The 17,470-nt window shown below is 39.0% G+C and overlaps 1 protein-coding gene across 1 annotated transcript in view; it reads right to left on the reverse strand.

The window, feature by feature from the left end:
* LOC139732813 (uncharacterized) overlaps nucleotides 1-14,967 on the reverse strand; it is a 35,953-nt gene extending 20,986 nt beyond the window's left edge. Inside the window, exons 1-4 of the mRNA XM_071643654.1 lie at nucleotides 14,918-14,967; nucleotides 8,253-8,566; nucleotides 7,754-7,808; nucleotides 3,007-3,086 (exon numbers count right to left, since the gene is read on the reverse strand). Of these exons, the coding sequence (XP_071499755.1) occupies nucleotides 3,007-3,086; nucleotides 7,754-7,808; nucleotides 8,253-8,404 (287 nt within the window). The 5' untranslated portion in view covers nucleotides 8,405-8,566; nucleotides 14,918-14,967. The remainder of the gene's footprint in view (nucleotides 1-3,006; nucleotides 3,087-7,753; nucleotides 7,809-8,252; nucleotides 8,567-14,917) is intronic.
* Between the last annotated feature and the right edge of the window lie 2,503 nt (nucleotides 14,968-17,470).

The raw sequence follows: 17,470 nt of genomic DNA on the forward strand, positions 1-17,470 counted from the left end.
TACAATTTTGTTGAATACAACTTCAGAGGTGACATCTTAAAATCACAAAAGTAAATAGAAGTCAAATCCAAACAGAAAAGAAAGAATATTAAACCCTACAAAATATTCCTTTTTTCTCTCTCTCTCTCTCTCTCTCTCTCTCTGGTGGTCAGTTCATGCCAGTAAGATTTTTTAATCTGAAGTTTTGGTGGCTCTAAACAAAGCAAATGTAACTATCCACTTTGAATCTTAGTTGCCTGATCAGGCCACCAAAAGAGAGTACTTTTTTTAAATTTGGTGGCAAAACATCAATTTTAATGGTGAGCTCTGATGATAAGAATAATCTGTTTTGTTTTTTTCATATCTTTCTCCATGCATAAGTACTGTCTGTGCCAAAATATTTGGAAAAAGTGAAAATTGGTCAAAATCTTTATACAAAACACATGGAGAGGTGCTCAAGACCCAAGTCACACAGACTTGCCCATTTGTCTTCCTCTTAAACTATATCTTTTTTTGTGTGTCTGATAATTTTCCTCCAAATTTTCATTGATCTACCTGTAATTCATATTTGATTTTTCTGTCTTTACACGAAGCAGCATAACGTCAGGATGGACTTTACTCTTTAAAATCAATAGCTGAATGAAGAATTAAAATGTGCACCCTCAATAACTATTGACATATTTATTATACAAGGAACACAAACACGGGCACAATGTCTGTGAACCAAAATGTGAAAATGGGTCAGAGTACTGGTGATCAAAGTCTATGGCAGCCAGTACCCTTGGCTTAGAGCAGCACACCTTGGCCGCATGATACATGTGAACTATCATTTCAAAAAGCAAACAAAACAAAAATATCTCACTGATCTAGTCTCTCCTCCAGTCACAAATATAAAATGCAGATTCACACATTTAAGCACTACCTGGATCAAACAATGTCTTCAAGCAAAAAGACTGCCATTTTGGCAAATATTGCATGTCACTTTAAAGGGGGAAGTTTAAGTCAATTGTGGAGTCAGCTACTTACGCAGAAATATTCAGTGAAACACTCGCGGAAAAAGAACAGATCCCATAACTTTTTTTTTTCCCTTCCAATTTTCCCCAATGCCAATGGAAAGACATGCGCAGGATCAACAACAAAAAAAGACTGAAAATAAGCACTTTCGGCGGTTTTACATTGCACATGGAGCGACGTTTCAAGGACACTTTTGGTCAGCTTTGTTCATTGGCAGAGGCAGTAAACAAAAGACATTTGTGCACATGTGCCACTTTTATGTTTGACTGTGACATACATACGATTGGATCATTTCCTTTAAAACAGAGACAAAGGATATCATCTGTACACACCATGACTTTCCGGTCACGATCATGCTCTCTTAACCCGCTGAGGACAAGTTGCGAGTATACTCGGGCAAGGGTCTATGGGAAATGCGTGTTGCAGCAAAATCAGCCTGTCCTCAACGGGGTTAAACCGCAAATAACTGGATACCACGCATTAAATCACACAGTATGCCTGGTACCTGAGTATCTGAACAATATACAATGTAGTTATTTTCAAAACACCCCTCCCCCCACCCCCACATCAGCAACAAAAAAATCATAATAATGGATGTTGATCTACCAACAAAATAACTGGACTGAGAAATGACCTTAAGAGAAAAAAACTTGCGTCACAATTTAGTGTAAATAGTGGGAGGCTCTAGAGTAAATACAAAGTTCTGTAGTGAGGCCTGAATTACTTCCAACTAGACGTGATCCCGAACTCAGCTTTGATATTTTGAGACAGAATGACAGAAAAGGAAAAGCCAGGACACAGAGAACATTACAGATTTTCCTCAAAATATTAAACTTGCCAGCTTTTTTTTTTTAATAGTAATAATTGCTTGGCAAGTTAAAAGCCTGAAACTTTCAGGCAAAACAAAGGGCATATCCTGCACTGGGAACCACAACATACATGTAATGATAAAAGTTCACAGAGTTCATATATCGAATGTTGGGTTTTCAATTATCAGCTAAACACACTCAATGATGCTATACTTGTTCAACTTGATAGCTGTGTGGTAAAATGAGAATAACATGCCGCCAGATTTCCCTACCACTCCTTCAGGATGTCAGAAAATGTGTCTCCGTCATTCCGCACAACATATTACTTCCTGTATAGACCTTTTAATGTTTTTCTCTTTGACAGATATAGATGATGGGGGCATCTACTACATGATTTACTTTAGCCTGAAGGGAAAGTGGGCCATGTCAGAAAACATTGGCAAAACATTCTACTCTGTATCCATTGCACGCAAGGAATGCACTTTATCCTATTCTGTGTTTCTGACAATTGTGATACTTCCCAGCTACGGCAAAAAGAAGTGAAAAGTTGTTTATATCTGACTTGATAAATATATTGTATTGTTGTTACTGTTGTTTTAATTGGATTTAGCATGCTCTACTTGACACCAACAAGTTTTAAGCAGAAACACTTTCTGCCCAAGTGTCATAACCATAATGGATAGTGATGTCAATACAAATATCGAATAAAATTTGCCCATCTATAGTATTCAAAAGGGCATTCTGTCACTTGCTTGTTTCAGCCAAAGTATTGTAGACTGTTATACCAACATGGGATTTACCCTGAACTGAAACACAGAACACAAGGTGTCTAGTGTTCAAAGAAAATAGGTTTTTGTACGTGTAGTATTTTAATCGCCATATATTATATTTCAAGAGCATAATACTTCATAAGCTGAACTTCTGCAACAATTCCAGGAAGAATTTGCACTTGAGAACAGTGTTGAAATAAAATGAAGAACAGAATGCTATTCCCTTCACATGAGAAAACTTACCAAATAACCACAATGAAGACCATAAACATAATCATCATTTGCTGCCATAGACAGTAGGTTTGTAAATTGCTGATATCAAGAATATCAGTCAAAATTCAAACTTTGCGAAAAAGAAAACATCTAAGACAAAAGAAAAATTATGGTGTACACAGTATGATGCAAATATTATATGAAATACTGATTACGCTTACATCACCAGGCATTCCACTGATGCTAGCGAGAAGACGGCAACCTGGTGGTATCGCCTCCCAATGTCGATCAACTTCGCCACCTAGTTTGGAAAAGGAAAACAAAATAAAACACATACAACAAATTGTAGATCACCATGAATTTCATCGAGAAACATACGTTTGTACAGACTCTTTGTCAACAAATCACTCAATCTATAAATACAATACTGTAAGTCCATAGCAAAGTGTGCTGCCAAATTCAAGGATTTCAAATTCAAGAAATTCAAAGATATACATCTATGCTGATCAAACTGCACAGCAGCTTCATCTGAAGTTTGACATACACTGTATGAATTAGTGGATTAAAAAACAAGAGACCCGCGGGTCACGCGCTCACCTGAGTATCGCAAGTTCACTTTCCATGCATTCTTGCAGACTCTTACCTGAGAACATTGGAAACTTATGGTGGGGGTAGCTTTGAGAATGGGGGCATGGTGTCCATTTACATATTCCATCACACTGGTAAAAATACCTGCCAAGTACACTGTACTTTATAGAATGTTGGATTATGCAGCTTGGGAAAAAAGACTTAAAGCCCTATCACTTTTGATTAGAACTAGAGAAAAATATTAATATTCATTAATTTAGGAGGTTTGGACCCCCTGGGGCCCCCAAGGAAAGCATGGTGCCCATTCAAACACTTTGAGATCTTATCCCTATGGGAATGCTACTTGACAAGTTTGGTGAAAATCCATTATGTTGTTTTCAGCAAAAAGATGAAAATTTAGGCCCGCATTTGGACCCCCCCCCCATCCCATCCCACTTCCTTGGGTCCCAAGAGGGTGGAGGGGGTAAGGAGGGCACCCCTGATTCTCCCAGGTGGGGCATGGTGCCCATTTGATGGAATTGAGATTCTATCCCCCTAGGGATGCTACCTGCCAAGTTTGGTGAAAATTAGTGATAAGGTTTTCAAGAAAAAGATGAAAGTTTACAATTTCGGTCCAAATTTAGGCCCCCTGGGGCCCCCAGGTGGGGCATGGTGCTCATTTGATGGGAATGAGATTCTTTCCCCCTAGGGATGTTACCTGCCTACTTTGGTGGAAATTCATAATGGCATTTTCAAGAAAAAGATGAAAATGTACAATTTGGGCCATATTAGGACCCCTCCCCATCCCCCTCCCCTGGGTCCCAGGGGGGGGGGGGGGGCACCCCTGATTCTGCCATGAACAAACTTGAAACTACAGTCATCAATGTACTAATTCATAGTATTAACTTCAAATAGCTCTATCACTTCTGGTTCTAGAGAAGAAGATTTTTTAAGATTCCTTAATTTTGGGGGGTTTGAGCCCCTCTGGGGTCCCCCCAGGAGGGGTATGGTGCCCACTTGAACAAACTAAGATTCTATCCCCCTAGGGATGCTACCTGCCAAGTTTGGTGAAAATCGGTCTAGGGGTTCTCAAGAAGAAGATGAAAATGTAAAAGTTTACGCACGACGCACGACGCACGCCGGACGCCGGACGAAGAGCGATCGCAATAGCTCACTTGAGCCTTTGGCTCAGGTGAGCTAAAAACCCAACAGAAAACAGATGAAGAAAAGACAGCAGCTGACACAAAAGTTACGTTCAGACGACAAGCCCTAACTGCGATGTGCATCCACACGACGAATCTTAACCTCGAGGTTAAACTCCTGCCCCTTTGAGTTCGTTGATTTTTGTGTCCACACAGTGCTTAACTATGAGTGGGGACCCCCTGCGGCTCGTGGTTAGAGCGCTAACCCAAAAGATAATCATGACTGCCATGGATTCAGCTCCATTTGGACATGAAGCATACTCCTGAGATAAAATGACAGATGTGAAAGGGGTCACAGGAAATGTGTGACTCATGTCAAGAGATGGAATCCCCAGATTTAACCACACTGACTTGCTGGATGCTGCTGATTAACTCTTTCGAGTTCCGAGGACAACGTTTTTATATACAATGTCAATATGATGTTAGGTTGGTGTTCCTCAAAAGCTGAACATACCCATAATGAAAGAAAGGCATGTTGATAATACCCCCCCCCCCTCCCATGAGGGAGTGGGGGGAACTTTATACACCTTACATAACTTTGTATATCGCCAGATCTAACCACACTTTGGAGGAGGTTGCTGGATGCTGGTGACTAATTCTTCGAGTCCTGAGGACAAAATTTTTATATGCAATATCAAATGAAAATAAGTTGATAGTCCTCAAAAGCTTAACATATTATATCCATAATGAAAGAAAGGTGATCTAATATTGTCTTCTTCTTCTTTCTTTTTTTTGGGGGGGGGGTGGGGGGCAACTGAAGAGAAAACCTTACACATCTTACATAACTTTGAATATCCCTAGATGTAAACACATTGACTTGGGTAGAGGTTGCTGGATGCTGGTGATTAACTCTTTGAGTCTTGAGGATGACATTTTAATATCAACGTGACAGTAAGTTGATGGTCCTCAAAAGCTTAACAAATCCATAATAAAGGAAAGATATTATGTTGAAAAAAATTGAAGGTTTTTTTTTGGGGGGGGGGTAGATGAAGAGAAAATTTTGTATAATTCAGCATTTTATAATTGAAATTTCAAAAGGCTTTATATAACAGAAAGCAAAACTGAAACAAGTACTGATGCGATACATTTTGTAGCACTATGGATGCCTACAAATCCTGAATCACTGAGTATGCTTCACACAAACTACTGTACACTCGTGACACATAATTAGACATCGATCACAACAGTTCACATCTTATTGCTATTATCGCAAAATTTGTTCATGATACCCTCCCCCCTGGTGTGCCAAGTCTGTAATTAATCCTGGGATTTCTTGGCTGACTGACTAATAATACTGGCGAACGGAACATGTGGAAGGACAGAGACGGCCCGGTTTCCTCGATCCTCTGAAATGCCAACTGGATTTCCCCCCAACGTTTCCTTCAACTGCCATCAACCCCTAACTACAAGGCTACACTCATGGCATTTGAATTAGAAACTGAGTAAAATCTAGTGTACATTGTATTATGGTAGGGAACACACACACCCCTCCTGGGGTTTTTGCGGACATGTCTCGTCTAGATTTCACGCTCAATGTGACATGACCTTCGCTCAAGAGTTCAAATCATATTTTGTAAAAAGAAAAAACAAAAACAAGTCCAACTCTATGGTTACATGGCTTTGTAAATAAATGCTTCGAAGAAAGTATGCTAACAATGCTCCATTATTACAAACAGTATGTAGTGTACAGTATAATAACCTGCACCAATGTTGTACTTACGAGAAAGTGAGATTGTGAGCAGGTTCACCGGATATGGGGTTCGGAGGGAAGGGGGTGGGGGGTGTCTTGTTCCCTTCTGTTTGACATGTTTGTTTCTTTTTCTTTTTTACATACAAAACTCTTTCTTTTTCATCTGTCATATTGACAATGTGGAATTTAGGTCATTATAATGAAATTTGTGTTATCTTGTCATCAATTAATTTGCATATTGTTTATATGAAAAAGAAGGTAAAATAAAAGATTGAAAAAAAAACACACTCTTTCACTGCTCAGCAGGGTTTAATACACGTTTATAATGAAATGTTAATTTAGCCGGAAATGACTCGGTCTTGGCACAAGATCATGTTTCATTTTATAAAACAACGCACCCCTCCCCCAAAACACACAAACATATCTACAGAATATCTACGCTGCACAAGTACAAACAATATTGCCTATAATGCTTCAGTCCCAAACAAAGCTGTTCATATCACAATTTTCCACTCTCCGTGTGATAGTTTTGTAATTGCCAACCTGAGTAAACGTTCCTAAAACTTTCCATTGCACAATATAAATAAACTAACTCTGACAAACAGGAGGTCAATGACAACTGAAAGTGTGTTTTAAAAGTTTAGATATCTTATCGCCAACTCAATTCACCATAAAATGGCCATCATCTGGACATAATCTCCTTCTACCTTTGACCCACTTTGTAGGGATGCAGACCAATCTAGAGCAGAGTGCAAGTACAGTACCTCTTCTTCATAAGTTGCCCAATCGGGCCACCAAAAGATAATCTTGTTGGAAACTTGGTGTCCCGACATCAATTTTTAGTGACCCTGGGCCACCGGGCCACCACTAATGTTGAGCTCTGTTTGTATCCCCCAATGGCTTTGCTACAGACACGGTAAAGTATCGTGTATTGTAATCTGGGCTTCAATGCCACTTTGTCTCCATTAATGAAAAGTAATAGTAGAGTGCTGTAATAGTGGATATTTTCGTGCATTTCATGCAGCTAGAAGCTAGCACAAAAATAATAAAAGCACACAAATACTTTTGCTTGCCATATATATCTTCCAGTTGATGATGCCTTGATTCCACGGAATTAAAAACATGTGAAACTCATGTTTACCTAGATGAGCGTGATATATTACTTACACAAAAATATCCACTTTTACAGTGGGGCCTACATGTTTGGTATGGCTCAATCTACCAAGTTTCACTACACTTTATCTGCATTAAGATTTTATCATTTGCTTCCCTTTGTAGGCATGTACAAAGGTGAGTACTGAAATGCAAAAAAAAACAACCAACAACAACAAGAAACAAACAAACAACAAGAAAGCACTTTCTCCAATTTTCATATTATTGTTGATCTAAATTCCTCCAAAAAAGGGAGCGAGATCTTCTGAGAGAAATCTCATATTTTCTAGAGACGATCATATCACGCCTTTTATCTCCACATAACTTTGTGTCTGAGTATGTAATAGGTATACTCACCCTCACTAAGCACAATACGCCCATTATGACTACGACCAGCGACAGAATGCCATTTCTGAAACAGAGAATACAGCAAAACATTGAGGACATTTTTTTTTGCGGAACAGATTGGGAGGCAGGATATATTTCATGCATTTTATACTTGTTTGTACATCAACAACATTAAAAGAAAGAAAGAAACAACAGGAATTTACATTTATAGCATTGCCTATACTGATAGAGATTTAGAGATGTTTTGCAAGAATAATTAGCAGCAAGCTCTTTGGAGGGGAACGATGTTACTTGCTTTCGAAAGCCTCCGGCAAACTTTGGCAATGCAGAAGGTAACACTTTTGTATTAAGGAAAGAATGCACAAGATTTGTAAACATTTGCAAATGATCATAAACAGGTCTGTAGCAGAGATAAAGCACACCACCCGGTTTCAGCAGAAAATCTATTTTAACAACGTCAATCAGAAACTTCATTGGCACAGGATTGTGTAGTCTGATGCTTCCATACCTGGCACAGGCCAGACGATCAAACTGACAGATGCATCCGAGAACCGCAACATCCACGTCGGTCGTGTTATTGCTGGCCATCATTGTCATCGCAGAGACAGCCTCGGTTACCAGCGGTTTGAAGACCTCTATAAAGTCGGACTGGGTTACCATGGCAACAAACTCTGGTTCCTAGTCTCTCTTTCCGACTGGTGGGAAAAACTCCAGCTTAAACCCCCGGCTCCTTTCTGCTCTGGTTGCTCTCATTTGCGAGGACAGTGAACAAGGCATGGATGAAGGAACGCTGGACATGCTGTGTGGCTACATCTTGAAAATCTACACATTGTATGCAAAATGGAAATGAGAGAGGAGAAAAACAAGATAAACAATTTTACCAAAATACACATCAAATAGGCTCATCATTGCTATTGAGTACACATAATCACTGTCCCATAAAGATACTGCATTGCACTAGGTGTGCCAGTTTTATTCAAGCAAGCTGCCACAAATATCTGACAACTTGTTTTACAAAGTGCGTGTGTACACTTGAGTGTATAACATACTGTACCTTCTTGTATTACCCTTCACTCGAGTTTGTCCACTTATGGGTTGAAACCAAGATACATCTTACAATCCATAAAGATGTAGTACATGTGTAAAGGCATACATCTATTGCACTCGCATCAAATCTCAACTTGGAACTATACGCGTATTTCATCACAGTCTTTTCAAGAAAAACTCCTTGAAATCAATCTAGCCAGCCTTGGAGGTTTAAAGAAAGGTGACAAGTGTTTGAATGACGAAGACAAGTGTTAATTTCCCCGTTACAAGTATACACCCTCTTTAAACAAACACTGTCATAGATAGCACTTGGCAATGCGCCCAGGAGACTTTCAACCCAACGGCGAACTCTGGCGAAGAAAATATTGATGTAATCTTTAATAACTCTATATCTACCGGCATAACACTTGTGTTTAACTTCTCATTGCTCACTCTTTGGTTGTGCCCTAAAGCACACAACTTTATCAGCACAGTCACCAATTGCGTGTTTGACAAGCTCCCGTCCACTGACAGGTTTTAATGAGCACCTGTTGTCTCACTTACGAAAATCCCATCCAGTTTAGAACATGTACACATTTCTATCAAGTACCCATGCATAATGAGGCCCTATTACTTGTACAGTACTTGTACTGCAAACATGTACAGTGTTCAGTATGCATTTTCACCTTTGAAATGGTAATCAGCGTTATTTATCAATGACTGGTGGAGTTTTAGAATTGTAATCACAGATCTTCACTTCTTTGGATGGAAATGCACAATGTACCGTTTCCTCGGGTGAAGGTAAAGGAAATAATCCTTTAGGAACCTGATCCCTGAGATTGTAAAAGGTTCATCTGCACAACTTAGTACAGAGTACTCTGTCAAGAGCTGGGAATTTTCTTTTTCCTGTTGTGTGCTACTGTAAGGTTGAGATGGTAATTTACAGATCTAGTGTATATAGCTGGTAGGCCTTAGCATGTTTACAAATAAAGGATCTGCTAACTTTTCTCAAATTATTCTTTTCCCAGGACTAACACATTAAAGAATATGAGATACTGCTAGTTACAATGGAAAATCCCTCAGCCATTACTGCTGTGCAATGCTCCTCATGTGACATGTAACATCATGACATATCACTACCGGTGATATAATAGAGGGGCTGATTTTCTTGAACTACACATGTGACAGTCACAGATGGACAATATTATACATACTGCACACCCTAAACAAACAGAAGCTAATTCTGACATAGAATTTATGAATGGTCATATCTCCCCCTCCCCCTCCCCAACTGTCATCTTGTAATACACCCACAAGCACCACATAGGTGTACATGTGCAATACAGAGACTCCAACCCCAAGCACCTTCTGATCAGGAGATTCTCCCTCCAGACACCTCTAGCGAACGGGGGACTTCAACTTGATGTGCGTGAAGCGTGAAGTTCTAGGGTTCTAGATGTTCTCTCGTGCTATCAAAGGCTTACGTGAATGTTCCAACATACGATAACACTACTGTAAAAGTGGTTTCTTTCGCGGTGGTTTTATTTTCGCGCTTTTCGCGCTTTGAGGTTGAACCGCGAATTTAACATCACGCGAAGATGTTTTGAACTCGTCGCTTGTAAAACGCTATCATTACCGACCACGAATTTAAGCACACGCGAAAAAGTCCGCACCGATGGAAACCGCGAAAGTTTCTGTACGCGAAAGAAACACTTTTACAGTAAGTAAGACATCATTTCAAGCAGGAGACACAGAGCCAGGGCGAAAGAAATTAAATCTCTAGCAGGAGAACAGGACATTTTGCAATAATGGGCTTTCGGTGGGAGATCTCCCGTCGAAAGCGGGAGAGTTGGAGTCTCTGACAATAATGTACTACTTTACAGCAGCTTTTTTTGCTACTTTACAGCTTGCTCAGCATCACTGACATCAACAGACCACACAACTGTAGAGACGGCTAAATTTTTCCAGGTCCCTACGGCACAACACCTGACCGACATTCAAACCAAAACAGTAACATACGAGAATCTGTTGCCTGATATTCTCTCAGTACAGAAAAAAAAAGGCAAAACAAAAAAACAAACAAACAAACAACAACCCCACAACAACAACAATGACAACAAACACAGACTCAAAATTAAGAACTACATTGTATACAGCCTTCGGTCTAAGGGATTTGGTGATTATCAACTCTTAACACAAATAATAGCTTGTACAAGTACATACACTGTACATGTACAAATTCAAAAAAAAAAAAAATCTTGTGTCCCCAAGGAGCAGTAAAATTTCACTCGCAAAAATTGCACTGGGTCTGGACAGGGCAATAATGTACAGTATGATGCGCTGCCAGCTACAAATGTAAAACAGCTATTAAAACTCCTCATACCTTCATGAAAATGTAAGATAACTGAATACAGAATGTACATTGTATCTCTTTATCTTCTAAGGGGATGTTAAAAATCAAGAATAATTGACTTCATCTATCTCATACACATGTACCATAATTAAACACTCACACTCATCTCAAAACACACAAACATACAATACATTGTACATATACATATGCAATGTATCATGTACATTGTACATGAAGCATCATCCCCCCCCCAAAAAAAAAAAAAAAAAAAAAATTAAATACATTGAACATCTGACAGAAAAGCCAGTCCAACTGGTTTAAGATGGGGTGGAAAACAAAATTGTACTAATGCACAGGACAAGACAGAAACAAGGAAAATTGCTGTAAACCCAATGATAATACATAGTATGTACAGATGTACATTGTATGTATGTACAAGGCATTTCTTCAAACTACTGTATAAACAGTGGTTCCAGGTTGCAATGTGCCTTGAGTCACCACACAGTGCAGTATGGCACATCCCAAGCAATGTGATTGTACAATGTACATATTGTACGTGCAGTGACTGCAGTACCGGGTACTTAAATAATTTACATTTTGATGAGTAGCCTGGGAATTCAGGGGATAAATGTCATCATGAGCAGACTGCAAAGCACTTCATGCAATGCAATACAAAAACATACTGTTAAATAAGATCAATCAAGGTCTATCCCACTGCGTATTTTGTGCTCTTTTGAAGAGAGCGCTATTAGAAATTGCATAAAAACACACATTGCTGTTGTTGGTAATCACAGCAGAATTTGTAAATCTTGAGATTCAGTGGTTGTGGAGATTTTCAAGAGAGTGACCTTTCATCTCCCTAAGATCTTGTTTTCTTTTTGTATGTAGGACATCGACTGTAGTGTGCTACAATGTATTTCCAGTCATGTATAGGTTGTACACAGAGGGATGTAGTCATGAGTATTAAAATCCTTGAGTTACAATGTATGCCAACATTATGCACAAACCAGGTTAAATCCTCACGACAGAAATATCAACTCTAATAAGATTCAATTGAAAAATACAATGTAAAACAAAACCCTACACAACATGCAGAATGATAATACAACCCATGATCATCCCATAAAAAAAAAAAAATTATAACAGGTCTTGCTTAAATCTAGCATATTCAATAAACTACAGATCAAACAAAAACAAACACTGTACATAATGCACTGTACATTGTAGTTGTGTTTGTTGTGATTTTGCTAAAACAAGTCTTCTTTATATCTCACACAAATAACAAAATCTTTTGAATTAATGAAAGAGGGAATCCTACATATTCCTATATAAAAAATTGTAAGATATGCTCCAACATTCAGTACACGATGATACACGTTGTAGGTGTACATTTAGTGCAGTGCATACTGTACATAACAAATGTGTAGATTAATCTTCTAGAGAGAAAAAATAATTTCAAAGAATTACAAGATGTAGGCAAAATTACAGCTATACATTAACCTTAGAAACATGTTAAAAGAGAAAATTTCCTGTAATAATGGCCAAATCTCACTAGCCTGTGCTGATGAGAACTGTAATCTGCAGATTTGCCAGCAGTACAGACTTTACACAGGGTATCCTTCATGGTTTGAGTCATTTTCCCAGCTACGTGTAGTGCAAAACACTGTGTACAATGTAAAAAAAAATAACTTATGCAGTTCAATGACGATAGACTCCACCCTTCTGTATGTCCCAATAAAAATTACAACGGGACCTTCCACAATGATATCTTCAAAAATAGTGAATCAATCTAAATACAAATTCAGGGTATGAAACTAGGACCCCGTTTACAGTGCGGGGCTGGGCCGAGCCGCAGCCGAGCCCAGCCTCAATTGCGGAGCTGAGCCCCGCAATTTTGTCCGTTTACACTGCCTGGCTCGGCCGCGCTTTTAATTCAAACCTTTCAATATTTTGCCGTAGTGGCGCTCTGCTTGTAAGCAAACGCAATTTGGTATAGTCTGTTTTCAGACCCTTTACCAACTGGATTCCGTTGCGACGAAGTCGCCGTTCGGGCAAAGGCCTTTGCCGAAGGAAAAATCCTTTGCAGGACAAAACCACCTTAAACTATACTAGTTTTCGACGTTGAATAATGAAATAGTACGGGCAGAGGGTTTGGAAGCCAGATTAAAATTGGCCGCGCATTTGGCCCAGTTTGCGTTTACACTGAGAAAAGGCCGGGCTACCACCTCAAGAGTGTGGCCAAATGCGCGGCCAATTTTGGCCCCGCATTTGGCCTTTTGCACGTTTATGCTGAAATGAAGGTGGGCTCGAGCCTCGCACTGTAAACGGGGTCTTTAACTCATTGCCCACATCTTACAGAAAACCCCATTCAATTTGCTTCAGTGGTCAACGAGAAACGAGGAATTTCGTAGAGGATGTTAGGAATCTCTTCCCTCCAAGTTCTGTCTATTATTCACAAACAAGAGCATTGAATTGCTAAAATTGGAAGAATCAGACTCATGACATGCTTACAACAATCCACATTTCTCTGTGACCTCTCAACCAAATCGAACGGGAATTTCTGCAAAATAGAGCTAAAATGTTATATTTTAACCCTAACTAGGCCGGGCTATTTACATGTAGATGATAGAGCCGGGGGCCTCCCAGGCCCCTCTCCAGATCTCGGCCGTCGACCGCGCGATCGCGACGAAAATTGGCACACACATTGCCTATGACGTAATCTAATTCCAAAGTACATTGTACCATGAAGTTAATTTTCACAAAAATTATCATTTATGCTAAATTATGCTAATTTATGCATACCGATGTATGAAATCAGACAATTCGGTATAAATCACTAAAGCTCAAAACAGGCACTTTTTTTATGTAAATATTCTTTTTAGTGCCCTCAGCAAATGTAATTGAGAAAAAAATTGTGCTATCAGAAAAAAATTCCTTAAGTATTTTATTGTTTTTGAATTTCTTATGTATTTCTGTTTTTCCGACTTTATGTTTTTCGTTGTTTTTCCAATGAAATTTGTCGGTGACATTGTTCCGAACAAGGAAATATGTTATGTTATTGATTTTAATCAATAAAACCCCAAAATAATCATACTTTTATGAAATTTGCCTGCAAGCACAGTTTGCATTGAAATTGTACACGAATTGACGTTTTTGACCAATTTTTGGTCTGACATGCACGTACATATTTATGTGCAACTTCAGAACCGCGCGCCCGGGCATCGCAAATTTGGTGTCAAAAGATGCGGGAGACTCGAAAGAAAAAAGTCATGAAACGTCGCGGCGTTAGCTTTTCGCGATAGTGATACATCGCGCGGAACGTCGGGGAGGGGGGGGGCCCTCCGGCCTAGTTATGGTTAAGACTCTGAAGTAGCATCTAAAAAATAATAATCATATTGGGTGTTATCAAATCGAAAATTTGATTGTAATTTTAGGGGACATACTGCAGGTCTAACTACGGTATAATTCATGCCCAGAATGGTTATGGAGAGCTACAAGAACGGCATAGGCAACTGCTAGCAGCTACTACACACACACACAGACTTTGTTCATTCATAATCATACATCGTGGTCATGGTTGCAAGTAGTATGGCGATTGAATGGGGAGAGACACCGGCGCGCCGGAATGCATGCACGGTGACATTTCACGACTGGAATGCGAATGTAAGCGTTAAATTTACATATGTACGTTAGCTCAGCTCAGACTACTTGGTAAAAACAATTAGAATATACTATAATTTCACGATAATAAATAGCTTCTAGCATGTCTACACAACTTTTTCATTGATACTCACTGGTGAAATCTACGTTGCTGTCTAACGTTTATAGATGGCAGACCGTGTCTGGGTGGTCTACCTGGATCTACAAGAAAATCTGTAGTCTAGTAGCTTCTACTCTGCACTTGCTGACTAGATCTAGGTCGACAGTCTGTTGGAAGAATCAAGAAAGCTCCCGATCAAAAACCCAGAAACATGAAGGTCAGGTGCAGTTTGTCTCAAAGTGGCAATTCCTTGACTAACGGGCAAAACAACAGCCTGTTTCTTTGTGATCGTATGGCACTTTTCCGTGATTTCAATCGCTGCTCCGCTGCCGACACACGAGTAAACCCTATCGGTGTGTGTGTGTGTGTGTTTTGTAAACAGTATTGTTGCGCATGCGTGTTACAGACTAGTGGGCTGCATCACACGGGCTGCATACATGCAGTTCGTAGAGAAGATGCCGCCCCCGGCACCTAGCGCCGCCGGCAAACTAGATCTCAAACTGTAAGTTTTATGGCATAACATGGCAGGCCTATTTATAGATTATAAAAACTTACAAATGTCACGTATTGCAAAAGAAAGATTAAAGGGACTACTCAGTTCTGGTTGAGATGAGGATTCAGCTTTTAATGTTTTGCGAGATATTCAGAAACCACTCTATGAGATGTCAAAGAGCATGTACAATTCTAGGGGGGAATCAAAAGTTAATTTGATGATTTAATTTAATCGGTTTTGAAATGACTGAGATATCCAAAAACAATGTGAAACAAAGAGATCCGAATAAAAGATGTGGTCTGTCGCCTTTTATTATAATTGCTTTTTTTAAACCAATTTTCGACTAATAAACGTTGAATACTTCTTAAAATTACTCTTTCATATTTCATAAGAGGTTTCTCATTATCTCACTATCAAAGGAATGTTATAAACCTGAATCCTCCCCTCAGCCAGTACATGTTTTCATGGTCTCAGTATTTTGATTAAGAATAATCTTTTCCTGACTGGCAAAACTTAATGACTATTCATCTGAATCAGCTGAAATAAAAATGAATGAAGGTAGATACAATGTGTAGGCCGTACGTTAAGGCTTTGAATTTTGAATTCATTCTTGCTGCAATATCATACAGTGTAGGCCTACTTGTATCCTATATAATGATGCCAAGTTCTATTCATTTAACTGGTTATACTGATGCAGGCCTATTTGATAACGTTAATATTGTTTATTTAAAAAGTAAGTGTCATCTTGCACTTACATAGTGCGAGATTAGAATGTTCAAACTGATCACTTGGATGGCTTTATGGTACTGTAGTATTGGAAAGTATTGTACGCTATCCCAATCGGAAGCCTCGGGTTTCCGTGCATCAAACAATGTACTCGGCACACTTTGAAATCATACGATTTTGTAACAGGTAAATTTGATTTTAACGCTGTTTGTCAATTAACAACAGTGGTAGGCAGCTCGTTGATATTCGCAAAGTTTTGAGTGAAACATTTTGTGAACGGAAGATTTGGAATGATTCCCAGATTGGCTGCCTCACTTGTTACCTCCGCCAAGGGAGGAGGTTGTTTTCATCGGCATTGGTTTGTTGGTTTCCTGTCTGTCTGTTTATTTGTTTGTTGTCTCTTTTTTTTTGTACGTGTGCAAAATAATTCAAAATGTTGTAAACGGATTTGAATGAAACTTACAAGGAAGGTTGAGAATGACACAAGTAACAGATGATTAAATTTTGGTAGTGATTCGGAAATGTTTATGTATTTTATAGAGGCGGATTGTCAATATTTTGGCAGGGAGGGTCAATGAACTTGGGAGTCCAAGCTGCGTATTTTTTAGGTTTTCATAATATACGCGCAATATATAGTCACGAAAAATATGCACAAATGACTCAAGGCAAACTCAAAGAGGGAGGGCAGCAAGACATTGACTGGTTCGCATGACACTTTAAAATACCCATCACATCTGATAGGCATGCAACCGTATAAAAATCCTTTCTTGTGGCCATGATGGTATATGAAATCTGTCACTGACAGTGATTTTCAACTGCAACAATGAAATCAACTCTTTGAGTTTGCATGCATTTCCATTTCACGGGCCTCATCACCTATATAACGTGGACAGCCATTTAATGTTTGACATAGATCTAATTGGGATATTTGATTCCTGAGCTTGCAGGTGTATATATTACTTGAAGCAAGTTATAAGTGGAAATTGAAATAAAAAAGGAATTTGTTCTCAATCAAAGGCTTTGGGCATGTATATTCCAGATTTTAGTGGAGAAAGTGCGTTTCCTGTGACATATCAGGTGTGAGGGAAATATCTATAAACAAATTGCTGACCATTTTTAATATTGTCTGTATAGGGTTGATTTTTATGTTATAACTTCCTAGTTGGGGTGATGCAAGGATTTGAGTCATATTCTGCTCTTACCTTCCTTTTATTTCAATAATTATTCATAATAGACGAACATTCAAGCCAATTGAAGTATGCATGTTTTCCGACACACTCAGGCCTGTTATACAGATGAAGACACGCATTATGCACCTAACAGATCGAAAAAAAAAAGTATTAAGATGAAAACATATATTGTGTGCAA

This window comes from Diadema antillarum, unplaced genomic scaffold, assembly GCF_040938485.1.
Source record: "Diadema antillarum isolate AM-2024a unplaced genomic scaffold, OU_Dant_1.0 seq00000451_RagTag, whole genome shotgun sequence".
NCBI classification, from domain to species: Eukaryota; Metazoa; Echinodermata; class Echinoidea; order Diadematoida; family Diadematidae; genus Diadema; species Diadema antillarum.